General features: G+C 44.1%; 2 protein-coding genes across 7 annotated transcripts in view; one reads left to right on the top strand and one right to left on the bottom strand.

Annotated features, from left to right (window-relative positions):
• Positions 1 to 8,542, top strand: part of CDK5RAP1 (CDK5 regulatory subunit associated protein 1) — a 35,860-nt gene extending 27,318 nt beyond the window's left edge. For 3 of the 6 annotated variants that reach the window (XM_015099834.3, XM_027977085.2, XM_042230318.1), the window contains 2 exons: positions 1,840 to 1,980; positions 8,281 to 8,542. In XM_015099834.3, the coding sequence (XP_014955320.3) occupies positions 1,840 to 1,980; positions 8,281 to 8,361 (222 nt within the window). In that variant the 3' untranslated portion in view covers positions 8,362 to 8,542. Of the gene's footprint in view, positions 1 to 1,839; positions 1,981 to 2,483; positions 5,309 to 8,280 lie in introns of those variants that run through there. The other 3 variants (XM_060397710.1, XM_060397709.1, XM_027977086.3) reach the window with 1 other exon arrangement.
• A 5,660-nt stretch (positions 8,543 to 14,202) lies between these two features.
• On the bottom strand, positions 14,203 to 25,958 carry LOC101116754 (vomeromodulin-like). Its single transcript, XM_012189071.5, has 13 exons — positions 25,464 to 25,958; positions 24,913 to 25,014; positions 23,428 to 23,583; positions 22,433 to 22,511; positions 22,036 to 22,093; positions 21,358 to 21,428; positions 19,984 to 20,124; positions 19,077 to 19,199; positions 18,713 to 18,780; positions 18,162 to 18,192; positions 16,688 to 16,748; positions 15,871 to 15,950; positions 14,203 to 14,487 (listed from the first exon to the last, which is right to left on the bottom strand). The coding sequence occupies exons 1-13, from the start codon at positions 25,919 to 25,921 to the stop codon at positions 14,464 to 14,466; spliced, it is 1,452 nt and encodes a 483-aa protein (XP_012044461.2). The 5' UTR covers positions 25,922 to 25,958; the 3' UTR covers positions 14,203 to 14,463.
• Positions 25,959 to 27,747: the final 1,789 nt, after the last annotated feature.

The following is a 27,747-nucleotide window of genomic DNA, read 5'->3' as shown; positions in this document are numbered from 1 at the left end:
CCACTCCAGTATTCTTGCCTGGAGAATCCCATGGGCGGAGGAGCCTGGTGGGCTACAGTCCGTGAGGTCACAACGATTGTGTTTTGGCATGGCTTTGTTTGTGTTTTGTTTGGAATATATCAAGGCTACATAATTTGTGGGTTTATACTTTTCATTAGATTTGGAAGATTTTCATTTATTACTCTTCAGATATTTTTCTGTACCCCTCCTGCTTTCTCCCACCCCCTCCCCTTTCTTCTCCCCTCCAATCACCCATATATCCAACCACTTGATATTGTGTCCTAGGTCACTGAGGCTGTTCAGATTTTTTTTCTGTCTTTTTTTTTTTTAATATCTGTGCTTCACTTTGAATAATTCAGTTTCTATTATTCTGTCTTCAGTTTTGTTATTCTTTGACAGTGTCTCATTTGCTATTATGTATTGAATTAATACATTGAGATGTTATATATTTCATCTGTATAAGTTACATTTGGTTTTTTAAAAAACATCTAGTATTTTTCTCCTGTGTTCTTGTTTCTTTTGAAACTTAGTATTTGAACTGAATTATAATAGTTGGTTTAATATCTTGTGATAATCCCATCATTGCCATCATTTCTAGGTCTGCTTCGTTGACTTTTTTCTTGATTATGAGTCACATTTTCCTGCTTCTGGGCATATCTAGTGATTTTTGATTAGACGTTGGACATTGTATTGTTGGACATTATTTTTGAATGTCTGGGATTTGTGTTGGGCTTTGTTTTAATACGCAGTTTCATTACTCGTGGTTTTGTTTGATCCTTTTAAGGTTTGTTTTTAATCTTTGCCAGAAAAGTGTTTTTATTCTTGGAAAAGTTTGGCCTTAGTGTTAAGTGTGGCTGTGGATTCTAGAGTCGCCGCTGTGTGTCCCAGGGAATCAATGAGGACTATTTGTTCCCAGATCAAATGATTCCCAGCCCAGTGTGAGATCTGGGAGCTAAACAGTTCTCAGCGAACCAATTCTTTGTCTGACTTCATGGATTTTCAGCCCCTCTTCTCTAGAACGTGCTCTACAATTTCCAGCTATTGCAGGTTCCCTGGACTTTGGTCCATTTTCCCTCAGTTCAGAGCAAACTGCCATGTTCTGCCTGAGGTATCCCAGCTTTGCGTTCTCTGGTCTGGCACGTGTCTTCTGGTAGATAATGCAGGGGTGATTCTCTCCATTTGTTTTCCTTTTCTTGGAGATCATAGTTTTCCACAGTCTGTTGTCCAATATCAGAAAATAGGTTTTTTGTATATTTTGTCCAATTTCCTGGTTATTTAAGGCCTGAGGATGAATTTCGTTCCTGTCACTTCCTCATGACTGGAAGAGAAAGGCTTGTGTATGTTCTGGGAATTAATACCCAGAACTGCATACTGCATACTGATTTTATTATTTTCCTGGCCCAGTCGTTTACATGTTAGAATGGATGCTCTGGCTTCCAGTCTTCCATTCACTGAGACAGGTAACCTAGGCCAGACAACCCGAGAACATTCTTGAGTGATTGCTTTGAGATTCTGTGAAGTGAGAGTCATTTTACTGATTATATCACCCATATGCCATTGGCATCAAGCCTGTTGGAGGTTCATTCCTGTGAAAGGTAATTCTGTAATCAAAGACTCGTTGATCGAGTCATTTATTATATTGACATATTGTCAGCAGAACTTTATTGAGTTTCTGTCATGTGCCACTTACTGACCTTGTTGGTAAAGCAGCGGTGAAGCACTTAGTCTTAGCTGATGCCTTGGTTAAAGAGTGCTCTGTGGCTCAGACCTCTGGGGATCTGAGACAGACCAAGAGCTGGTGACTGACAAATTCGTAACCTCTCCTCTGTTCTTTTGCAGCCCAGTAAACGCTCTGCTACTGACCTATGTGGCCGAAATGATGGAAACCTTAAGGTGATCTTTGCTGACGTAGAGATGGAGGATGCCACTGACTCTGGGCTCAGGGTCCGAGCTCAGCCTGGGGACTATGTGCTGGTGAAGGTAAGGAGTTCTTTTTGTGCTTTTGACTTGTGCTGTGAAATGGGAGTTGGATTGGATAATTTGAGGGAATGAAGTTTTTTTCCTGGAGAAATGCTTTAGTAAGATACAAATCTCTTCTCAACCCCACCAATGCAAGGGCACTTGAATTAAATTTTAGACTACTCCTAACTAGGCCTTCTGTTTTATCCTCTTCACTAATGCCCTGAAAGGATTATTTCTGGGAATTTAGTGAGGTTGGAATAACAGTAGCAAGTAGTTTTCTGCTGGAGAGAGGCCAGGAAGAGTGAGTTCTTATGTGAGTTGATAGTTCTTTCTGGCAGAGATGAGCATTCCCTTTGAGGTCTCTGATGCCCCAGATGTTCCTGACCTACAAGTTTCCTGCATCCCTTCCCTGGACTGTGGGTCTAGCTGAATGGCTGTGGGATTTTTCCCTCTCGTTTCACTGAAGATATTCCCCCTTCCTGAATTCCTTCTCTCTTCTTTTCCTTCTCGTACTACCGCAGGTCTGCCACTGCCATCTTCCCTTTTTTCCCTCGTGTCCACTTTGCCCCAGTGCCAGAGGCTGGCAGGACATGTGCTGATGAGGTGGGCAGGAGCACAAGTGCTTTTCCAACACTGATCTTTGAAGCATCTGCAAAAGACAGGTGGCAAGAGGCTGATTCTTCTACTGATGTCGTTCAGAGTTATATTCTCTGCCCTGTCACCCTCTACTCTTCCGTCCTTGTTACTTCACTTCCCGCTTGAATCATCATAGGAGCCGTGGTTCATGGTATGCAGCAGACGGAGTCTCATTTCCTTGGTGTGTAACTTCTGTAGATTGGCCTGGAAATTTTACAGCACTCAGAACTTGTCTGTTCTGTCCATCTGACAAAATCAGTGATTTTGTAGGTTGGGGACTTCTGTGATCTCATTCCTTTCTGGCCTTGTTCGGACAGGGGATTGTCTTACTTTCCGCATTGCCTAAAGGTTTCCTCAGGGGAGGAATTCCTACTAGGTAGCAACCTGATTAATGTGGAAGCAGTCTCTCATAGGCTTTTCCACTTGTTCTTTCTTTCTTTTTGACACTGTCCTGTTTTCTTCATCTTCTGAATTTTTGCTTCTTTGATTTTCAGTTGATTTTTCATACCTCTTCCTATTCTCTTTCTACTATCAATAAAGGCCACTTGATAAAAGGGATGAGGTTAGTGCATTGGGTTATAATGTTAGTATGATATTCTTCTGTAAAATGGAAAAATTCCATTTGTCAAGAAAGACAGAAAGGTGAGACTTGGGACTGTTTTGTTGTTGTTCCAAAGTGACGTAATAAACCCGACAAGTAAGATTTAGTGGAGGGAGCAAAATAAAGGAGAAACTGTGGAACCAGGGGTCTGTTGGCTGTTTCTGCACTCGTATCTGCTGTTCTCATCTTTTTCCACTGAGAAAGTCTCTGGGCTGTACTAGAACCATTTCCTCATAAATTCCGTTTTCTTGTTGCCCTTTCTTGTGTGGTGCTTATTTGGCTAGACTCCAACCTTGGTGAAAATGGTTATTTGCTTACTTTGTATCTGTGTGAAAACAGCTGAATATTGTTGGGGAAGAGCACCCAGTTAATCTGTATGACATAGGTTAGGTCCGATGATGGTGACTGAAAACTCAGAATACACTGGCTTAAATAAGCAGAGGTTCTCTTTCTCATAAAAATCTAGATATATGGAAGGTCCAGGACTGGTGATTGTGATGGCTCCATGATCGCCAAGGGTCTCACCTGCTTCTGTCTTTTGCTCTTCTCTGTGTGGCCTCCATTCTCAAGGTTATCTTATGATTCAAGATGGCTGTTGCAGCAACCATGTCCATATCCTAGCTTGTAGGAAGCAGGAAGAAGAGAGGTGAAGGGCCTGCCCTTTTCCTTTCAAGACACTTTGCAGAAGTTGCACAAAAAGGCTGCAAAGAAGTTGAGAAGTATGGTCTTCATTCTGAATGACCATGTGCCCAGTTAAAAATGGGAAATTCTGTTACTGAGGAGGAAGAGGAGAACTGTTGGGGGACAAGAAACAGTCTCTTCACAGAAACCAACTGCACTCAGCTCACATTTATGCCATAAAGTTCAAATTGAATGCTCAGCATGGCCCTGAAATCCTAATTTTACAGTATTTTCCCAGTAAATCACTGCAGATGGTGATTGCAGCCGTGAAATTAAAAGATGCTTACTTTTTGGAAGGACAGTTATGACCAACTTAGACAGCATGTTAAAAAGCAGAAACATTACTTTGCCAACAAAGGTCCGTCTAGTCAAGGCTATGGTTTTTCCAGTGGTCATGTATGGATGTGAGAGTTGGACTGTAAAGAAAGCTGAGCGCTGAAGAATTGATACTTTTGAACTGTGGTGTTGGAGAAGACTCTTGAGAGTCCCTTGGACTGCAAAGAGATCCAACCAGTCCATCCTAAAGGAGATCAGTCCTGGGTGTTCATTGGTAGGACTGATTTTGAAGCTGAAACTCTTAATACTTTGGCCACCTGATGCGAAGATCTGACTCATTTGAAAAGACCCTGATGCTGGGAGGGATTGGGGGCAGGAGGAGAAGGGGATGACAGAGGATGAGATGGCTGGATGGCATCACCGACTCAATGGACATGGATTTGGGTGGACTCCGGGAGTTGATGATGGAAGGGGGGCCTGCTGTGCTGCGGTTCATGGGGTCACAAGAGTCGGACACAACTGAGCAACTGAACTGAACTGAACTGTTCATTCTCCCTAAATCTTCACTCATGTCTTTAAATTCTAGTCTCAGCTGATGTCTTTGTCTCATCTTGTATAGAGAAAATAGATGCAGTCGCGTGACATCTCACTGTCTCCTCGTTGTTTGCACCCACTCAGGCGCATCTCCGCCTGTCCCTGCTGTCTGCTCATGTGGGCTGTGTAGGAAGTGTCTGCATCTTCTGTCACACTGCTGCTTGTGCTTTTTGCTTCCATCCCTTCACATCCTCTCCAGATTTGCATTTTTCTTCTTTCTCTCTTGTGTCCTAAACTTAATGTGGCCAAAATAGAATGAATTCTTCCCACTTTCCTGCAATTTTCTTCTTTTGAAGCCTCTTCCATCTCAGCAAATAGCACCACTCAGTTGCTAAAACCAAATATGTAGGAATCATTCTAGATATTTATTTTCTTGTACTCCCCTTCAGTAGTTCATCTGTTTCAGCTCTACCTATGGAATGTATCTTGGATCTCTTTCTTTCTCTAAGCTGTCATCTTGGTTAGCTTAGATTGGAGCAGCCTTTTCATAAGTTTTCTTGTTTCTGTATTTTGAAAGTGAATTATTTTATTAAAGCATATCATAAATGTAGAAAATTGCTCAAAAGTGTACTTAATACTTGATGAATCATCACAAAGTGACCCTACCTGTGTGACTGCCTCCTGAGTCAAAAAACAACATTTTCAGAACCACCAAAACCCCCCTCATGTTCCTACCATATTCTTCTTCCCTCCATCCTAATCTTTAATACCACAGTTCAGTTTTGCTTATTTTTGATATAAAATTGAATCATACAGTGTTGATCTTTGATAACATGGATATTGTGCAGTTCATCTATGATAATATTTATCCATATTATATGAATATACCACAATTTATATATTGTACTTTTGATGGCCATTTTGGTTGTTTTCCAGTTTGGAGCTATTACAAATAGAGCTGCTATGTATGTGTTATAGTGCATTTCTATGGGGTATATGGTTTGGAATTGCTGGGAAACTGGATATATATAATAGAAAGAACCAAAATGATTATAACATTTTGCACTCCCACCAACAGTACCTGAGTATTTCAGAGGCTTAGTATTCCTGCTTTCATTCTTGCCCTCCTCTAGTCTTCCTGCCCCATAGCAATCAGTTTGATCTTTCTAAATCAGATCACTCACTCATTTGCTTAAGCCCTCCAGTGGGTTCTCATTGGAGCCACAGGGTGTCCAAGGCCTTTTATGGTCTTTCCCAGCTACCTTTCCAACCTCATGTCCTCTGTCCTCTTTTTATTCTCTTTCCTCTAGTCTTGGTGGCCTCTTTTTTTGCCTCTCAGACTTAGTTCTAGTGTTAGGGACTTTGAAAATGCTGTGTCACTTAGGAGAGTCTTGATTTTTGCCTGGCTGCCTTCTTTTAAACCTTCCAAATTCTCTTAAATGTCACCTCCTTGAAAAGCTCACTAGTGCTGAAAGCAACTTCCCTCTACCTTGCTCTTGTCACTCTTTGGGCATTAGCCATTTTGTCTTCATCAGCTCAGTTCAGTCACTCAGTCATGTCCAACTCTTTGCGACCCCATGGACTGCAGCACACGAGGCCTCCCTGTCCATCACCAACTCCGGGAGTTTATTCAAACTCATGTCCATGGAGTCAGTGACGGCATCCAACCATCTGGCCCTCTGTCTTCCCCTTCTCCTCCCACCTTCAATCTTTCCCGGCATCAGGGTCTTTTCAAATGAGTCAGCTGTTCGCATCAGGTGGCCAAAGTATTGGAGTTTCAGCTTCAACATCAGCCCTTCCAATGAATATTCAAGACTGATTTCCTTTAGGATGGACTGGTTGGGTCTCCTTGAAGTCCAAGACTCTCAAGAGTCTTCTCCCAACACCACAGTTCAAAAGCATCAATTCTTCGGCTCTCAGCTTCCTTCATAGTCCAACTCTCACATCCATACATGACCACTGGAAAAACCATAGCCTTGACTAGACGGACTTTTGTTGGCAAAGTAACATCTCTGCTTTTTAATATGCTGTCTAGGTTGGTCATAACTTTTCTCCCAAGGAGTAAGAGTCTTAAAATTTCATGGCTGCAATCACCATCTGCAGTGATTTTGGAGCCAAAAAAATGAAGTCTGTCACTGTTTCCATGGTTTCCCCTTCTGTTTGCCATGAAGTTATGGGACTGGAAGCCATGATCTTTGTTTTCTGAATGTTGAGCATTAAGCCAAGTTTTTCACTTTCCTCTTTCGCTTTCATCAAGAGGCTCTTTAGTTCTTCTTCACTTTCTGCCATATAGGTGGTGTCATCTGCATATCTGAGGTTATTCCTGGCAATCTTGATTCCAGCTTGTGCTTCATCCAGCCCAGCGTTTCTCATGGTGTACTCTGCATATAAGTTAAATAAGCAGGGTGACAATATATAGTCTTGACCTACTCCTTTCCCTATTTGGAACCAGTCTGTTGTTCCATGTCCAGTTCTAACTGTTGCTTCCTGACCTGCATACATGTTTCTCAAGAGGCAGGTCAGGTGGTCTGTATTCCCATCTCTTTCAGAATTTTCCAGTTTATTGTGATCCACACAGTCAAAGGCTTTGGCATAGTCAATAAAGCAGAAATAGATGTTTTTCTGGAACTCTCTTGCTTTTTCCATGATCCAGCAGATGTTGGCAATTTGATCTCTGGATCCCTGTTCCTCTGGTTCCTTTTCTAAATCCAGCTTGAACATCTGGAAGTTCATGGTTCATATACTGCTGAAGCCTAGCTTGAAGAATTTTGAGCATTACCTTGCTAGCATGTGAAATGAGTGCTATTGTACAGTAGTTTGAACATTCTTTGGCATTGCACGTCTTCGGGATTGGAATGAAAACTGAACTTTTAGTTTTCCAAATTTGCTGGCATATTGAATGCAGCACTTTTTAACAGCATCGTCGTTTAGGATTTGAAATAGCTCAGCTGGAATTCATCACGTACACTAGCTTTGTTCGTAGTAACGCATCTTGACACAATAAATGTCTTAGGAAGGTGTTTGACTGGTACAGCCTGGATCACAGTTGCCTTGGGTTGGGAGGGCAGCGTCTGTTGTGGGCTTCCCAGGTGGCACTAGTGATAAAGAACCCATCTGCCAATGCAGGAGGTACAAGAGACTTGGGTTTGATCCCTGGGTCTGGAAGATCCCCTGGAGGAGGACATGACAACCCACTCCGGTGTTCTTGCCTGGAGAATCCCATGGACAGAGGACCTTGGCAGTTCATAGGGTTGCAGAGTCAGACATGACTGAAGTGACTTACCACGCACGCATGTCTGTGTTAGGCAGCTCGTACATGAACCTTATGGTTGCCTCTGGGGAAGACCATCTCCCAAGAGAAAAGGGAGTAGTGGCTGTTTGGAACTGACCTATTTTGGACTTCTTAAATTATATGCATTAGTATTGTATCGGACGTCCCTGGAGGCATAGAGGAGCCGTACAGTCTCGAGATGCTGGGCTGTCATCTCCCATTAGATTCCATTTGGTGGCCTCTCCTTTGGACCATTCATATTAAGTCCCTGTAGTTCAGTCCCAGTTACCTTGCTTTCTTCTGATTGGTTTTCTTTCAGATCACCTCAGCCAGTTCTCAGACACTTAAAGGACATGTTCTCTGCAAGACCACTCTAAAGGACTCCACAGCATATTGCTGACCTGAGTGGTTGGCGTCAGTCCTTTCTGGCAGGAAGAGAAATATGACTGGTCACTAATGAAAGACGAAGCTTTGGAGCCAAGCCTCAAGTGGTGAAGCAACTTTCTATGAAATGGAAGATGCATTTCTTTGCTGCTTTGTGAACAGCTTTTACAGTCATTAAATTTACCTAAAGTAGTTCATTTTTATCTACTTTTGCTTCATTTTTGCCTTGGTGAGTGTCTCTGAGATTTTCCCTAGTTTCCCAACTCACTTTCTATTGTGGACTGTAACACTTCTCTGGTTTTCTCTCATGTACCCTAGGAATTGGAGACTAAAGGGCCAGGGAAGGTGGAGAGAACCATTTGCTTAGGAAAACCTACTCTAGATCTTTCTAGCATTTTGATTTGATAACATTGACTCAGCTACCTATCTCCTCACTTTATTTTACCTGAGAAATTCCCTCATGGACCCTTTTTTTTTTTTTTAAAGCTTGCCAGGTTATTCTTTGCCTTCAGGGGTTTCCCTTGTGGCTCAGAGGGTAAAGCGTCTGCCTTCAATGTGGGAGACCTGGGTTCGATCCCTGGGTTGGGAACATCCCCTGGAGAAGGAAATGGCAACCCACTCCAGTATTCTTGCCAGGAGAATCCCATGGACGGAGGAGCCTGATAGGCTGCAGTCCATGGGGTCGCAAAGAGTTGGACACGACTGAGTGACTTCACTTTCACTGACAGCATTTGGAGTTTAGAAAACATCATTACCTTCTAGTAGGCTCTGAGGAGTCATTATTGGCTCCTTAATCTGCCAAGATTATGTTATTCTGTGGGGATCATGTGGAAAAATCCAAAATATGGTGGTATAGAATATTTGGAGTCAGAAGGACTTTGGTCTAAGTTCCTGCTCCATTGCTTCAGAGTTGTGTGAACTTGAGTAGTTATTTTATTATTTATCTGTGCCTTGATTTTCTTATGTGACATGGGATAATAATGCAATGCTTATCTCATCTGGAGTTCAGTGAGATTGTACTTGTGAGGAACTTAGCACTGTCTGTGGAACACAGTAAAATCTTAACAGATGAAGAGTGATCATTGAAAGATTTTGCTTCTAAAACACACTGTGTATATTAGGATATACAGAGGCTTTTGTGTGTGTGGCTATGATCTCCTTTTTACCCCTTCCCACTGACCTGGATGGTAACCTTTAGGAATCCCAGGCTGGGAACCTCTTCCATACCAGTTGGCATTGCTTGAAGGAGTTGATTTCTGTCCTCAAGATACATCTTCTGGGACTTCCCTGGTGGTCCAGTGGCTAAGACTCCGAGCTCCCAATGCAGGGGGCCCAGGTTTGATCCCTGGTCAGGGAACTAGATCCCACATGCCACAATGAGGTTGAAGATCCTGCATGCTGCAACTAAGACTTGTCGCAGCCAAATAAAAATAAGTAAATATTTTTAAAAAATCCATCTTCTATGCAAGAAATATTTGTTATGGCTCTTTACCTCAGTTCTTTATTCAGAAGACATGAAAAACTTTTGGAAATTTTATTTTACTTTTTATGAAAAAGTAAATCATACATGTAAATAATTCAAACAATATAACAGGTATCTGTAATTGGTCAGATTACTTTTTTCCTGGATCAGAAAAGGCCAGCATTTGGGACTTCTCTGGTCCAGTGGGTAAGACTGCAGTCACAATGCAGAGGGCCTGGATTTGATCCCTGGTTGGGGAACTAGATCCTGCATGCATGCTGTAACTAAGAAGTCTCACATGCCACAGCTAAGACCCAGTACAGCCAAAATAAATAATAAACAGACAAATAATCATTAAAAAAAGAATGGTGCCTCATGTATAGTAGGTGAAAGTGAGACGTGAAGGTGTTAATTACTCAGTCGTGTCCAACTCTTTGCAACCCCATGGACTGTAGCCTGCCAGGCTTCTCTGTCCATGCAGTTTTGCAGGCAAGAGTAGTGGAGTGGGTTGCCATTTCCTGCTCCAGGGTATCTTCCTTACCCAAGGATTGAACTTGCGTCTCTTGCATTTCCTGAGGCGAATTCTTTACCACTATGTCGCCTGGGAAGCCCTTAATGGTTGCTTTGAGGATTATAATATCTTAATTTATTAACAGCCCAATTAATTTAGTTTCAATAGGATTCAAAAACATTGAAGGGTACCATTCCATCCCTTTTTGTTGTTATTGTTCTAAAAATACATCTTAATGCACTGTGTACCCCTTAACATAGATTAATAATTTTTGTTTTACTTAATTCACTTCTGAATCATACAGGGTGAAGAAAGAGGAGTTACTATTGATTTTCAGAAACTCACATTTGCACTCAGATTTAAATAAAGGAAAATTAGGTTCCTCCTCTTAATGGGAAGTGGCTGGGTTCCTGAAGAGTATGTGGGATGGCAGGTCTTGGTGCCATCTTTGGAATATAGTCTGCTACAGATCTCATGGCAAGAGAAAGAGTTTGGTGATGAGTTCGGAGAGTTGAAAAAAACTGGAAACTTAGTGTAGATGAAATATTGTCAGGGAGGGACAGACTGGTCTAATATGAGATGAGATGGGAATGGTTGGCTTTAGGTGCGTTGTCCAGAACCTTTGAGGCCTGGTGGATTTTATTTAAATACAGTGGGGAGGCATTGGATGGTTTTTAATTTTTTAAATTTTTAAATATTTTTTGACTTCAGAGAAGTTGCAAAGTGAGTTCATAGAGCATTCTCCTGAGTCATCACACAGCATAGTGTTTATTTGTCAGAGCTAGGAAATCAATATTGGCACGTTGCTGTTTTCTAAGAGCAAAAACTTCATTCAGATTTCACCAGCTTTTCTTCTAATGAATGTGCCTTTCTATTCCAGGATCCAATCCAAGATACCACATTGCATTTAGTTGTCATGTCTCCTTAGTCTCCTGTGATTTGTGAGAGTTACTCAGTCTTCCCTTGTTTTTTGTGACTGATGCTTCTGAAGAGTACTAGTCACAAATTCTCAGTTTGGATTTTTCTGGTATTTTCTTATGATTAGTACCTTTATTATCAATACCAGAGTGTACATGATATAAACATCATTGTTGAAGTTAATCTTTTATCACCTACTAGATGGTGGGGATTAAGCCCAAACTCCAAAGTGGGGGGTTATTTACATGTATTATTTGAAATTCTATAGGAAAAATGCCTCTTTTCCTCTATTTATGAATTTATTCCATCATTTATGTCAGAATGGACTCATGGGTGTTTATATTTTGGTTTATACTCTGATGTTTATTTGATTTTGCTCAAATTGATCTCAGTTTGGGCATTGGGAGCTCTTTCAGGTTGACTCTTGTGCCCTTTTATTTTTCTTAGTTTTTGTTTATGTTTTGAAATCAACTTTAAATTTTAAAATAATTTTACAGAATTATTGCAAAAATGGTGCAGAAAGTTTCTCTATACACTGTACCCAGTTTTCCCTATTCTCATATTTTATTATGGTTCATTTGTTACAATTAATAAATCAAATTTTCCCTAATCTCTTTTTATTTTTCCAGAATCCCATCTGGGAGGCCACATTACAATCATATCTTTTTAGGCTCCTCTTGACTCAAACTTGTAATTTTGATGACATTGATAGTTTTGAAGAGAACTGGTCAGATATTTTGCAGTGTCCCTCTGTTGGGATTTGTTACGTTTTTCTTGTGTTTAGATTGGAATTACGTGTTTTGGGAAGGAAGACCACGAAGATAAAATACCATTCTCATTCCATCATAAGGGTACATACTATTAATGTGATTTATCACTGTTTATTCTAACCTTGATTGCTTGGCTTCAGGTAGTGTTTGTCAGAGTTTTTCATTGTACAGTTGCTCTTTTTTCCCTTTCCATACTGTGCTCTTTGGAGAAAAGTTGCCATGTGCAGCTGAAGCTTAGTGAATAGAAGTCCTGCCCTACCTCCTCAAGGGTGCAGTAGCTGTGTCAGTCATTTTGGCTGCTTCTGCACAGGAGATTTGCCTGTTCTCACTTGTATATTTACTGAATCATTTATTTATATTAATATAGGCTGCTAGATATTTAACACTCTGTGGGTTATAATCCAGTTGTTCAGTCACTAAGTCGTGTCTAACTCTCTGTGATCCCATGGGCTGCAGCATGTCAGGCTCCTCTGTCCTTCACTATCTCCCAGAGTTTGCTCAGATTCATGTCCAATGAGTTGGTGATGCTCTCTAACCATCTAATCCTCTGCTTCCCCCTTCTCCTTTTGCCTTCAGTCTTTCCTAGCATCAGGGTCGTTTCCGATGAGTTGGCTCTTCACATCAGGTGGCCAAAGGATCAGAGCTTCAGCATCAGCACTCCTTCTAATGAATAGTCAGGATTGATAATCCAGTACTCCTTTTTATATTTCATTGGCCAAATTGTTGTAGCTCTGGAAGCTCTTTCTCGAGCCCTCTATCCCTTTGACACACTTCCGCCTTTGTACGAGTTGCCTTCTTCCTTGCATCTGCGCTGTTCTGGGTCATTTTTCATATTTCGTTTCTAGTCCTAGAATTAACCATTTCTCCAAGGGGACTGATTAGGTTCCTTTGATAAAGAATGGTATAGACATCAACATCTGGGTACTAGATATACTCATTGCTAATGTGATTTGGAAGGTTTCTTGTTTTTTATGTATTAAAAATTTTTCTTATGTGTACCTTTTTTTTTTTAAGTCTCCATTGAATTTGTTACAATATTGCTTCTGTTTAATGTTTTTGGTTTTTGGCTGTGTGGCATGTGGGAGCTTAGCTCTTCGACCAGGGATCAAACCCTCACCTTCTGCATTGGGAGGCAAAGTCTTAACCACTGGATCACAAGGAAAGTCCCATTTTTTGTTTTTTAAATGGAAGTGGAATTCACATAACATAAAATTAACTAAGTTAAAGGAGACAGTTTAGTGGCACAGTGTTGAACTACAGCCTCTATCTAGTTCCAAACCATCACTCCAGAACAGAACCTCATACCCATTAAGAGTGTGACTGGGTCTTTGTCATGTGCGGTGCTGTTGCCCAGTCGCTGGCCTTGCTTCCCTTTCTGATCTTTTGTGTCTAACAACCTGAGATGTTTTGGTTCTGGAGCACATAGTTGTGCAAGACACTGGCATAGGGCAGAGAGTCTCTGCCTGGTATAGAGTTCAGAGTTGTGATTCTCATTATCCCTGTTGTATATTTTTCTGGGTTTCTCTGCATTTACTGACCAAACATTGATTGGCTTTCCGCTCACAGCCACTTGGCTTGGCCTGTAGTCCCTGAGCTGGGATCCAGATCTTTTGCTGCCCTATTTATGGTATTATCGGACTCTTACCTGCTCTGTTCCATCCAGCTTTTAGCATTTGGACTGTGCCCTTGGTGGCTCAGAGGCTTCCCTGGTGGCTCAGAGGTTAAAGCGTCTGCCTCCAGTGCCGGTAACCTGGGTTTGATCCCTGGGTCGGGAAGATCCCCTGGAGAAGGAAGTGGCAACCCACTCCAGTACTCTTGCCTGGAGAATCCCATGGACAGAGGAGCTTGGTGGGCTACAGTCCACGGGGTCGCAAAGACTGAGTGACTTCACTTTCACTGTGCCCTTCAGTTTTTAGCATGTGACGATGGGCAAGTTGGATCCTAGCCCCTGTGTGATCTTCATCTTGGGCCAATGGACAGAAGAGAACGTTTGGGGAGGGGAGGCCTGAGCTATGGGAAGAAAAATCTTAATCATTGTCAGGATTGTTCCCTAGAGCACTCTGTAAAGTAATCCTGAGTTTTGTGGCCTCATCACTCATATTACTAAATTTTTGTCCCCAGTAAGAAGTGCTTTTACTAGTCATAAGCACACAATGGAACTCCTGTTTGTAAGAATTAAAGACATGTCACTTTTTTTTTTTTTCTGCATGAAAACAGGTTATTTATTGGTGAGATAATTAGAAAAGTCCCCCCTATCCCTGGATTCCTGCCTTTCTTAGACTTGTTAATTCAGGGTATTGTTGGTGAAATTCCAAAGCATAGCTGGACATGTTGAGAACACTAACTCTACTTAATTCCTTAGTCAAAAAGATGTCTTTTCCACAGTGTTTCATAGCGAGGGATTACAGAATATCTTTGCTTTCATTCTGAAACATTCCCTGGCTTCCGGTGCTGGGTTTAGTTTGTGGCTTGAAAATCATTCTGTGGGGAGACAAAAGACAGCTAGTTATACTCTTAAATACATAAGCTGGTGCAGGCACAGGCTGAGCCAGCCAGTGTACTCCATCCCCCTGACCGCAGCACTGGCTTTAAGGAAGGGGATGTGGAACAGTTCAGGCCAATGGGAGCCCCAGATGTTACTTCTGGATGACTTTCATTTGTTATTCCAGGAACAGGGTGAAGTTCCTGGTAGTAAGGAACCCCCAATGCAGAGCCAAAATAGAGCCCACCCCAAAGCATTTAGAGTCAAGGGATGGATTCTGGTGTCACATTTGGGCCACTGCTGAAGTTAGCACCATCCTTGGGTGTTAGGACCAATAATTCTGTGTTGTTGCTTGAACCAGTTTTGGTTGAGCTTCCTGTCACTTGCAGCTGAAACACAATTGGCGTTCATCTGATCCAGTCCCTTAACTGGGGTGGAATGGGGGAGGCTAAGTGATATGTCCAGGCCCCTCATAGTTACGGAGCGTAAGAGTAGGAGGTAGAAAGTTAACATTGAGGCAAGTGCTGATTTTATCAACCTCTACACTGTAGTAATTGATTTGGTCACAGATTCATGGACTTTGGGGGATTAAGTAAAAATTGGAATGTAAGACTTCTGAAATGTGAGCCAGCGTGAAAGAAATTAATGTTCTCTCAGTCAGATGGCATACTCATTAGACATGTTTATCAAGAGTGGGACATTGTAAGGGTGATGGAGACTCTAAACTTTACTCTCTTGTATATCTTCTCTACTTCCACCGCTCTTTCACTGTTTTCCTGGTGGCAAATTTACATAACGTTTCCATCCTTTTAACTGTTTTTCAGAAAGCAAGTTCTCTTTTCAGTTTTCCCTAAGTGTGAGGTTAGATAGATGGGAAGAAGGGGAAATCTGAGGCAGGGTGGTAAAGAACAAGAGGCTTTACAGTCACAAGGCGACAGTGTGGATGAATTAGGAATATGTAGTGGGGATGCAGGGCTTCCCGATGGCCCAGTGGTAGAGTCTGCCTGCCAGTGCAGAAGACATGGGTTCAATACCTGGCTTGGAAAGATCCGTTGGAGGAGGAAATGACAACACATTCCAGTATTCTTGCCTGGAAAATCCCATGGACGGAGGAGCTTGGTGGGCTACAGTTCATGGGGTTGCAAAGAGCTGGACATGACTGGGCATGTGTGCACGTGTTTCCAGTCTCAGGGTTAGAACGTACATGGTAACAAAAGGGACAGTAGGCAATGAATCTGCTTAGGAAAGACTAGGGAGACTGGATGGAGCTGGTGAGGCAGCTCAGACAGACTGATGCCAGGGCCCACTGGCCTTCTTCATTACTCTGAAGTGCAGAGTGGACTTTAATGTGAGAGGAAAATGTTTATATTTCTTTCTCTTACCGATTTAAGCACTTGAAGCTTGGCACTGTTTAGAGAATTTGGGATTGCTCCTAGTGGAATATTCCATTGATTTAGATTGCCTGAAAAAAAGAAGGCATATCTTATGGTGTGAGTTGAAAGAAACAATGGCTAGGCTGGGTTGTTTTAGCCACAGTCAACTGGAGAATGTCTCTGGGCAGAGTGTGGCTCTAGGGGAAATCTCTCCCCCACCCCTTCAACAGAGGGATCTGAGTTAAGACACAATTTCTCCCAGTCTTTTGTGTGTGTGAGGGTGAGTTCTTAAGGACCCTAGACCTAACTGAAAACCTGATGGGTATAATCGATACCAAGAGATATGCTGGCATGTCTGCCCTCTTTCTCTTAAGAAACCAGAAGAATTAAGCCTTGCTCTTTTGATTTCATTTGCAATACATCAGCCCTCTAGAGTTCATCATTAATATGCATAGGTGGCATTTTGTGCCCTATCTCTTGATCATCAGGGTTATGAAGTCATACTCCTAAGTTTCTCAAACTCTGTTATCTATGTGACTAGGTGACGTGGTCCATGCTTCTTTCCTCTAAGTGGCATAATGCTGTTCTGAAGACACCTAGTGGGCTGGATTTCATTTGGACCGGGAGAAGAGACGTTTGGATTTGGTTTTCATGTTTTGCCATCTCAAGATGCTGCGGTCCCTATCTGAGAATAGAAACGTGCTCCAGTCCCTCAGTGACCAGATGACACTGCTCACTGCTGCGGCACAGGCTGCAGTGTGCTGTCCCGTCCCTTCCTTTCAGTGACACTCACTTTTCTGGTGTTCACGTTACTAGTTCCACATACCGGTAACAGCAAATACAACTTTCTTCAGAACTTCATGTAGCACATCTCTTTCTTCCTCCACCTGAAAGAGTTGGGTGGAGTGTTTTTGTTAGTACATCTGCTAGCCTCCCGGCTAGTCCTCACATAGTGGAAAGTGGTCTTGGGTTCCTCTGGACATGTGGGCTTTTTTTTTTTCTTTCTGGTACTAGACAAGGCTTTGTGGGGAGGTGGATCTCAATCTATCTCTCAGGCCTCTAATTCTTTGGGGATTTCCAAAGGCCTTTCAAGTAGGTTTTTGATGCCTTGGGTGGCTCCTTGGCCAGTGTTTCTTGGGCTCCTGTTGTGTTCCAGACATTGCTGTAGGCACTGAGATGCAGCTGTGTGCCCTCAGGCCAAATGCAGTTTCAGTAGTTGGGGAGGATGGACTGTGCTCTTTGGGATCCATCCCTAGTCCCTCTTGGATCTGGTGCTCTGTTTACCTCCCTTCTTTTGCGTTCCCCTCAACAGGACTAGGATTCCACTCTGCCTACCCTTTGTACATCCTGTTTCCTCTACCTGGTTTACACCTTTGCTCCCTGGTAAACTCCTGCTCCTTCTTCAGGGCTGAGTTCAGGCATCATTTTCTCAGTGAACCCACGGTCTGCCTACCAGTTCATGCTTTCTGCCCTCTGTCTTTTCCATGGTCCGTTGATAGCTATCGCATCAGTGTGTGTTCCCTGTCAGGTGGGTAGTTACATGAGGTCAGGGTTCATGCCTTCTGTGATCCTTCCCCCTGCACAGAGCTTGGCCCAGTACAGATAAGGTGAAGCAACCCGGGCTTACACTGACTCCCAGAGTCTACCTCTCAGCTGACATCCCCCTGTCTCAGGGCTGACACCTGGGACATAGACATAAGGCTGCTTGCCTCTGAGTGCATGTTGTGTACCTCCAGCCAGTGTGTGGTTACCAGACTCTTAATGATGGGGCTTAATTTATATATGGCTTTAATCTGTCCCTGTCCTCCTACTTAAACTGGAGTGTCACTCCCGGAATCTGGGACCTCACCATTGTTTCATGTTATAGATTTAGGGTCAGACATGTAGTGATGCTCACTAAATGTTTGTTGAATGAAATTATGTTTGTGTAGAAGATCAAATATCATAAAGATGGGGGTAGTGAGATGCTCTGGTGAGCCAAGGCCTAATTAGAACCCACATCATCTTCCTTTCTGTGGACCTTCAAGACTTCCTGGTATATCCGAATTACCCAACACAAAGAGCATAGATTCTAGGCCTGCCTTTAGGTCATTGACTGAGCTTGGGGAACCGGGTTTTAAGAGCTTCCAGAGAGAATCTAGGTTCGGAACCTGCAGTCCTGTTCCACATTGCGTCTGTGATCCAATCTGTGTGATTTTTTTTTTTTTTTTTTGGTAGAGTCCTGTTTTACTGAGTGCCTGGCTTGAAAATAATTTCTTACCTATCATAGATAAATATTTTGAAAATGCAAATTGACTTACAACCTCAGGGGGTGGCACGCTGTGGTTAGCACTGTCAGGAAAGAAAATACAAGGAAAAATTATTTCCAAATAACAATTATTAACCAGTGCTAAAGTAGAGTTTAGGTATTAGCTCAGTTCCTTCTTGAAGTCACTTATAAAATGTTGTAATAAATATATAGGAGAAAGAGCAGATTTAAGGTGCATAACAGCATATGAGTAAAACGTCTTTCTGATTTCCCTGTAATGATCCAAGTATTTCTCAAAGGCCTTGTCCATTATTCTTTGCATGTGATTTGAATTTGGTTCTTTTTTTTTTTTTCTTAATTAGAGGATAATTGCTTTACAATATTGTGTTGGCTTCTGCCATACAACAACATGAATCAGTCATAAGTACACATATGTCCCCTCCCTCTTGAGCCACCCCCACCCTCGCCCCATCCCACCCCTCTGGGTTGTCACAGAGCACCGGCTTGAGCTTCCTGTGCCTATACAGTAGTTTCTGAATTGGTTTCTTTTATTGCATCCTAGGCTGGTAAATGGCAAGAGGAGTTTGTAGTTATAGACCGTACCTGACAATCTTGATGGTGGTTTTGATTTTGTTGTTTGAAATCTCACTTGCATGGGAGATGGTGACATTCTGCATGAATATAAAACAAACATGAGTTGAAAATACCTTCACCAGGCTACTCAGCAGACGCGTCATGTTGTGATATGACCAGCAAGGTGACAGGTGAGGCCTGGAGTGGAGGCGACCAGGTCTTAGGAGGCAGCCTACCAGCCTGGTTGGTCTCCTCCTCCTAGCGATACCCAGGCACTCTGACCCCCAGAGGTTTGGTACTAGTTCCCCCTACAGAGCACTCTTCTTTCCATGGGACCTCTGCTCCTATTTGTTCCTCCTCACAGCTCATTCTCGATTTGTTACTCAGCACTCACCGTCTGCTCAGTGGCTATGTTCTCACCATCCCTTTCCAGGTTGACCCAGTAGGTGGCGCTGATTTTGTTGTTTGGCAGGTGGTAGTAAACGATTTTGGTGATCGCTGCTTCCAGGTTGTTTATCTGCGGTAAAGGAGTCATCGTTTACAGAGTATGGAGAGGGAGGAGGGCTGCAGGATGTTGCAGGGTGAGATAACCATGGATTGCTCAGTTCCGTTATTCAGATATTTACGGATCTTGTGGTATGCATTGGTCACCTTGCTGGGTGCTCCCACAGCTGATATGAGCACACAGACACCGTCTCTTTCCAGACATCTCCCTTTATCTCATTTCCTCTCTCGAAAAGACAATGGGGCCCATGACGCAGAAACATGTTTCTATTACTCCTCATCCAGTTTAGAGCCCATTTTTTTCTCTGCTCTTGTAGCAGATAGCTCTGCACTTGATGATTTTGGGAGAGACTGTTAAGGAAGCATTGAAATAGAGCCTGGCACATAGAGAGTACTGAAGATTATGATTTTGTTGTAACTACCTGCCTTCTACCACTTTCTGGGCAGGAAGCAAGTGAATACCTCCTATGTAGATAAACCCACTCCCTGTACATGCTGTGAGTGTTGGTTAAGTTGCTTCCTTCACTTTAGTTGCCTGTAAAATGGAGAGAAGCAGCTCTGCCTCCCCGAGCTCCTGCTCCCCCTGTGCCCCTGCCCTCTTCTTTCCCCTAGTGCATTATATACAAGACCCAATTAGGCGACCATTAAGGGAAAATTTGTATCCCACAGCATTCCTCGTCTTTATCTCTGGAAGAGCATTCCAGAACCCACTGGGCATTTCTACCTTCTCACACTTAGAGGTTGATAGGCTAGACTTAAGCAAAGGAGGGTGGAAGGGCCATGTGGATGAGGCTCACCTTGACAGAGCTCTCCTTGGCACTTTTAGTGACAATCTCCCTGAGCATCATTCGGGACAAAATCATGGCAGTGTTGACATTTTTAGGATCTGGAGGAAGGTAGCTTCCAGGCACAGGGGATTTATTTTGGTTAAAGTAGGCCTAGAGAGAGAACAAGAGAAACATCCCTGTTACTGTGTGAGACTGCCGTTGATTTCAGGGTCTTCGAAGGCCTGTCTGTGACGCTGAGGAGTGAGGTGGCCCCATGTGAACCCCACAGTGGACGAGCATGAAGACAAAGCACGGTTGACCTCCCTGCCCCCTTGTTGCGGGACGGTAGGGGAGTCGTGGGAGAGAGGAGCCCCTTACAGAGGAGGAAGCGCTGCCGTCTCCAGCCGATTAGCCCTGAAACTGCTCCTTGGTCCCCCAGACCTCCGATTTCCCGAGAGAGGCTACATGTCTTCATTTTCCAGTGAATTCCTCCATTTAAATGTTGCCTCAGTAATAAGTGTGTGTGTATGCATGTTTGTACCTAACTCACAGTTCTCCCAACCTTACAATGACTGTCTTGTCAAGCACACTCAAGGCTGATCTTATCTATGGAATTCTGGCCTCCTTTGAATGATTCCTCTTCCTTTCGTATACATTGTGCCCTCTAATAAAATGCAAACTGCACATGGCAGGAAGTTTGACAAGTCTAGAGAAGTATGAAGAAGGGAAAAGAGATTTTGAGTGGATATCACTAATATTTCACTTTATTTTCTTTCTCTGCCTGTACATAATATCACTTGTATTTTGCTTAAAAAATTAACCGTACCTTCATACTTTGTAAACATTTCTAGTAATCTCATAGTTAGCTTAGTTATTTCCTTCTAGTTCATTTCCAGTTTTTTTCCCTCCTTGTCATTAATACTTGTATTTCTTTGTGCTTAAATATATCTGTACTTGGGACGTTTGTACAGATGGATTCCCACGAGTAGAGTAAGTGGGCCCAAAACCTTGCCTCTCTTCAGTACTCCTCATGGCCTAGTTTTCCATTCCCTGGGTGGCTGAAAGGGTGGGTGGGAGAGTCTGCACTTTTTCTTTCCTTAAATATAGTCTGTTGAATGTCTAACCACTGCTGGGAACATCCTACTGGTCAAGAAAAAGTTGTCATCATTGGGTATGCATCTCAGGCCCTGTGCATTAGAAGTAAATGGAAGGGAAAGCATGGCTGGCCCCTGTAGTAGGCACTCAACTGTTATGGTAGAAGCCTGGAGATTGCCCCAGGGTGAAGGTCTGGGGATTCGAGAAGGGAGGAAGACTGTTTTGTCATGATTTGGAGTTTATTTGGTGAGTTCAGGGATGTCTCCAGCCCTCTCACAGATCCCATTCATAAGCACAAAGAACACTTACACAGTAGAGGATTGAAAGACCCTCTGCAGAAATCCTGGAACTTCTAACTTGGTAGTTGAACAAGCCAGTAGCTGCAGTGAGAGGAAAAGAGAGCATTTGGAGACACGCGCAGTCCCCTGGAGGCTGTGCCCTGGACGCCTCCCTCTCCCTTGGTCCCCGGCAGAAACCTGCTGCCTCCCTAGCTTTTCCACGTGTGTCTAGGAGGAGACTACGGAGAGGAAGGTGATGTGAGGACACAACTGAAGGAGTCTCGCTGCCCAGGCCCCATGTCTCGCCTGTTCTGGGTCCTGGGAAATGTCGACAGCTTCCTGCCTGGACTGTCTTGGCAACTGCGTCCTGTTATCTTGGTCTCCTGGATGTTAGGAGACATGGGAGGGAATTGCTGCTTCCCAGCTTCCTTAGTGTGAGGGTGCTCCTTGCTCAAACTCCACACTGTGTGGAGCTGGGGAGCCACCAGAGACTCCAGAGGGGCTCTGTGTCCTGTTGTGTCCTGGAGAGTGAGTCACTGGTTCAGCGAAGCTGCTAAGTTGCCCCATTTTCAGCCTGGGTGCTTGGGAATGCAGCTTACAGCTCCATCCTTTCCTATCACCTATAGGATCCCAAAGGAGCCTGGGCCACCTCCCTCCACTGACCTGGGCAGCCCTGCCGGGAGGGTGGGGGTCTGGTGTTTGTACTCACAGTTCTTGCATTCGTTGACATCACTGAGCTCAATGCCACATGATTTGGATCGTTCAATCTGTTAAAGGGCTCATCTGTTAGCTTTGCCAAGGGAGTGCAGCAGTCCTGTCCTCCTGTCCCCTTCAGTCTGTCCTCCTCTTCTCCCTGTCCTATTTCCTGGTTTCCTTTTTGCCAGAACTCATCCTCCCCTACTCCTGCCCCAACCTGGAACATTATCCTATCCTGCTACTGGGGTATTTTGGGCTGGGGGTAGGGGAGGAGATGCTAATGTAGAAACGGGACTCTTGAGGCCTGATGTCCCTTTAGTACCAGACTGTATCTGAGGTAAGGGCCTCTTCCTGTGTCCCCCAGCAACATAGACCTCCGAGGCAGTGCCCTCCCCTGTCCCATGACTTACATTCTCGTTCATAGTTACTGTCAGCAATTGAGAAATGGTATCATCCAAGGGCAGAGGCAGAGGCAAAACACCTGTGACCCTGGGGAAGGTACATGCGGAGAACATGTATCACACATGCATACCTGTGTGACCCTTAACATTTGCCCAAACATCCATTGATGAACCAATGGCAGTGATGTCCTGCTATTTAATTTGTGCCCTAAACTCTTTCACCTTCAGTTTTAGTCACTAAGGAAGATGGAAGAATACCTAAGAAAACTACCAAAGCCAGAGAGATGACCCAGCAGTCTCACATGGAGGAAGTTATCCTTCAGATACCACGACAGTGGTAAACAGACTTGTCTGGGACCTTATTCACCGGTTGAATACAAAAGTTAGTAGCTGGAAAAAAACCCGACGATTCCTTGATAAGGCTCTCTTAAGTAAGTGATAGTGTATCTTCATAATGGAGTACTAGACAGCCATAAAATATGAAGAAGCTATTTATATTCTGATGTGACCAATTCCAAGCAATTTTTAAAAATATCAACAGAGGCCAGAAAAGTGTAGATAATAAACCAGCCCATTTCTGTGTGTGTATACACATGCACGTTTGTTGCATATGCAAATAATGTCTCTGAAAGCCAGTGGAAAAATTGGGTCCATCGATTGCTTCCAGGAAGGATAATTAGCCGGTGTGTATGGGTGGGAGGGAGACTTGTACTGTATGGCTTTTTGAATCATTTGAATTCTGATCTAGGTGAATGGATTGCTTATGCAGGAAAATAGAACTGAGTACAAAAGTATGCTTAGCAAAGAGAACACAGGCAGAGTGAGAGAAGGCTATGCTCAGACCCAGTGGGCCATTTGCAAGCAGAGGTCCTTCTCTGGGCCTCCCTTATTGATGGTTCAAACCACTGGTTTGGCTGAGCTGGTCTCTAAGTGTGGTACCAGCAAGGATATCCTGACATACAGGCCACTTGATCCAGAAAATGAGAAAAAATGGTCTCACGTACACCTCTGCTATCTGCAGGTTGACGTTCTCGACTTCGATGTTCTTCCCCTGGACTAGGAGGCTAACACATTGCGTGTTGTTGGTGGAAATTCCAATTTGCAGAGTTACATCTGCATGCACTTGAAATCCCAGTATGCTGACTACAGGTCCTGCTAGGCTGTGGAGAACAAGATGCAGGTGAACCCAGGTCCCATTGCAAGATGTCACTCAGCAAAGCAGTAGGCACTGTGGGAATCACCAGATTATTTGAGTGAGGGTAAGTTTGGTGCTTTCCAATAAGTATGCCCTATGGTTGGCCAATCTCCTGTGCATAGAATTCAGAGCTTGGCTCAAAGGAGGTATTTAATAAACATTGTCAAAATCACCCTCCTAACCAGTCTTCAAGGGTCTTTTTTTGTTGGGTGGCACCAGGCTGACTTGTAACAAGATGCGCATTACAAGTTCACTTTTGTGCCAGCACTCCCAGCTGTCTGTTGTGTGGGTGACAACGGACAGGAAAAACTCACCATTTGCCAGAGCCTGGTCAGATGTTTTGGAGAAGATAGGTGGTTCTCCCTGACACTATTAACTGTAGTGGTCACAGATAAGGACTCTGGAAGCTGAACACCTGGGCTCAAATCCTGTCACTGCCATCATTTGGTTGAGGGACTTTGAGCAAGGTTTATAACTGGTTTTGCTAGTTTAAACTGGTTTTCTAGTCTAGAAACAGGACTGCTTTCCTGATAAGGTTGTCAAGAGGCTTCATGAGTTCAGAGTGCCTCAGTTAAGGGCCTGGCTGGAGCTCAATCAGTGATAGTTATCAGGGATATGAATGTATTAGTCCAAGAAATCTTCCCAGTGTGGATTCCCTTGCCCCTCTCACATCTTCCTGGGTGCCCTGGGCCTCCTCTGTTAACCTGTCCTTCCCCCAAATGTTGACATCCACTGAAGACAGGGATGCCTGCCTTTAGTCTTCCCTCTGCCCAACACGGCGTCTGGTACAGAGCAACAGTTATTAACTACCCTTTAGGTGGATGAGTGAATGTGTGTATGCATGCGTGTTTAAATCTCTAGTTTCCTGAGGGCATTTTAATCATCTCTGTTTCCCCTCAACTTCCTAGCACAGTGTTTGTAGAGTGAGCTGACTCTCCTTGGAGAGTCAAGATTATTTGGAAGGCATATTTCCCCTAAGACCAGGGTACATGTTGATATGAAATTCTCCATGGTTTCTGTCTTCATTGCTTATCTATCAGATTATGCAGATTTCACATGGAGATCCGGATTTCTGGCTTTTTTTTAGTACTGTTGGAGCGTGGGGCTCCGTGGTGGTATGTTGCCACCTTGCTCCTCGGGGCAGGAGGACAGAGGCAGCTGGGCCTGGGGCCCCTTTTGCTCCATCCTCAACCATCCTGCCTTACTCTTTGTTGTCTCTGCTTGGCTCTTGGACACTAGATCTTAAGTCACTAGTCCAGGCTGTCCCAGTTGACTGATTTGGAAATAGGCTCACCCATTTCCACCTATGAAGGCAGTAGTCACGGCGTGGACAAGGATCCCGTTGCCTGTCATGGTTGACGTCATGTTCTCCACAGTCACTTTTTCAACCTCTAATCTGTAAAGTTACAGCATCAAGTATAAGTGTCGGTCCTGGCTCAAGGAATCAGTCTGGGTAACAAGAGAAACACTTTTGAAGCAGGCAGTTAACAACCTACCCACCCATCTATCTCTGGGACTCCCCAGCCCCCTTACCCACTTAGTTCTTTCTTTCCTCCTTCCTTTTTTTTTTTTTAAATTTTAAAAACAATACAATAGCTCTGGCTCTTGGGGGCAGTTCCACAGACATCACTGCCGCTCTCAAGAAAAAGGTGGCCCAGTTCTTTAAGGTCAACAAATCTTGATCATATTTCCCCCTGAAAGGATAGCCTTTCAGCACTGAGTTAAAATATTGCTTCATGAAAACGTGGTTGCTCTTTTCCATGGGATCATTGGGAGCTGAACATGAGTTTCTCCAAACAGTAGCTTTCATCTTGTGCTAGACATTAGGGTCAAGGAAGCACTTACCCTAACAAGAGATCTGCCAAGTCGATATTTCCCAGCAGGCCTGTGAGCGCACTGTCGATGTCTTTTGGCACCACACTGTTCAGTATGCCGTCAGTGGTTTCTTTGAGTTTGTCTCCAGTCAAGAGACCAGTGCTGTCGACAAGTGGCAGACTGCCCAGAGCCTCCTGGCCGAGGTCACTGACAGCACTAGTGGCTTCTGAGAGCAGTGACTGGGGGTGCTTTGGGGGCTTGTTGCTGCTCCCCTTTCCCAGAATACCACCAAGGCCACCACCTCCAAGGATATTGAGGGGTGCCGTTCCTTTGCCCAGGATACCACCAAGGCCACCACTGAGGCCACCACCTCCAAGGATATCGAGGGATGAACTAAGATCTAACACAGACAGCAGGTCAGAGTTGGACACTGTGGATATCACTTCTCCCAACACACCGGCCAGATTTATCTCCTCGCACTTCAGCATGTTCTCTATCTTCGGGGTCAGGGTGGCATTCAGATCTGAAAAGGGTTGAGAGACATTATCCTGCTGCTAGCTGCCCAGCCGGCTCAGCCAGAGGAAGCTTTCCAGCTGGAGAGCCAGCACCATTGAGTTGTGGGACCCATAGGCACTGAATATCATGCCTCCCTGAAATATCAATCCCTGCCACTGCCCACCACAAGGACAGCCTGGTGTTCCAGAAACATACCTGTCCCCTCTTAGGAGTTAGCCTCTACTAGCACCTACCTGCAGAGAAGGCAATGGCAGCCCACTCCAGTACTCTTGCCTGGAAAATCCCATGGGCGGAGGAGCCTGGTAGGCTGCAGTCCATGGGGTTGCTAAGAGTCGGACACGACTGAGCGGCTTCACTTTCAGTTTTCACTTTCATGCATTGGAGAAGGAAATGGAAACCCGCTCCATTGTTCTTGCCTGGAGAATCCCAGGGACAGGGAGCCTGGTGGGCTGCTGTCTATGGGGTTGCACAGAGTCGGACACGACTGAAGTGACTTAGCAGCAGCAACAGCAGTACCACCTACCTGAGACCAACGTGGTATTGAGTATGTTACTCTAAAGCAATTTGAGCATGGCATGAAAGGACCTAGTTTAGCTTTTGAGCCTAGTAGCCCAGAGTATATACATATAGTCTAGATTCTGCCCCTTGAAGGTCAAGTGGCCTGGGGCAGGCTCTTCTTTTTTCTGAGGCCCAGTTTTGCCTCAGGGGTGTCTTGTCCAGGGATATATGATGGAACCTGCAGCATGATTCCCTGGGGGCAGGCCAAGTGAGTGAAGGCAATGGCACCCCACTCCAGTACTCTCGCCTGGAAAATCCCATGGATGGAGGAGCCTGGTGGGCTGCAGTCCATGGGGTTGCTGAGAGTTGGACACGACTCAGTGACTTCACTTTCACTTTTCACTTTCATGCATTGGAGAAGGAAATGGCAACTCACTCCAGTGTTTTTGCCTGGAGAATTCCAGGGATGGGGGAGCCTGGTGGGCTGCTGTCTATGGGATCGCACAGGGTCGGACACGACTGAAGTGCTTAGCAGCAGCAGTAGCAGCAGCAGCAGGGCAGGAGGTGGCTAGGGAGGTAATGGAGCTAACTGATCTAGATCTCCTGTTCTCTATCTGTGTGGTTCTGCTCCTCACACCAGTCAGAATGGCCAGCATGTAGACTTTTACATTTAATAATAAATGCTGGAGAGGGTGTAGAGAAAAGGGAATCCTACTCCACTCTTGGTGGGAATGTAAATTGATGCAGCCACTGTGGAGAGCAGTATGGAGTTTCTTTAAGAATCTAAAAATAGAGTTACCATTTCACTCATCAGATCTACTCCTGGGTATATATCCAGAAAAGACAGAAACACTAATTAAAAAAGATACATGCTGGGACTTCCCTCGTGGATGCTGAGACTTCCCTTGTGGTCCAGTTGCTAAGACTGCCCACTCCCAATGCAGGGGGCCCAGGTTTGATCCTTGGTTGGGGAACTAAATCCCACATGCTGCATCTAAAGATTCTGCATGGTGCAATGAAGATTGAAGATCCTGTGTGCCACAGCTAAGGCCTGGCACAACCAAATAAATAAGAAATAGAAATTAAAACAAGCAAGCAAACGAAAAACCAAAGAGACACATGCACCCCAATGTTCACAGCAGCAATGTAAGTAACCCTAATGTCCATTGACAGATGAGTAAAGAAGATGTGGTACACACACACACACACACACACACACACAATGGAATCTCAGCCATAAAAGAGAATGAAATAATGCCACTCACAGCAACACAGATGGACCTAGAGATTATCAGACTAA

The sequence above is a fragment of the Ovis aries genome, chromosome 13 (genome assembly GCF_016772045.2).
Source record: "Ovis aries strain OAR_USU_Benz2616 breed Rambouillet chromosome 13, ARS-UI_Ramb_v3.0, whole genome shotgun sequence".
Taxonomy (NCBI): domain Eukaryota; kingdom Metazoa; phylum Chordata; class Mammalia; order Artiodactyla; family Bovidae; genus Ovis; species Ovis aries.
This window is presented reverse-complemented; position numbering and strand designations above follow the sequence as displayed.

Excerpts from the sequence above, each read along its gene's own strand:
- LOC101116754 (XM_012189071.5), bottom strand. The coding sequence starts at position 25,921 with ATGCTGAAGTGCGAGGAGATAAATCTGGCCGGTGTGTTGGGAGAAGTG. Across the intron at positions 22,512-23,427 it reads AACCTGCAGATAGCAGAGGT|GGTCACAGGTGTTTTGCCTC; the intron begins GTACGTGAGACC and ends TACCTTCCCCAG. Across the intron at positions 16,749-18,161 it reads GCGTGCCACCCCCTGAGGTT|GTGGAGGAAGAAAGAGATGT; the intron begins GTAAGTCAATTT and ends CAACTCTTTCAG.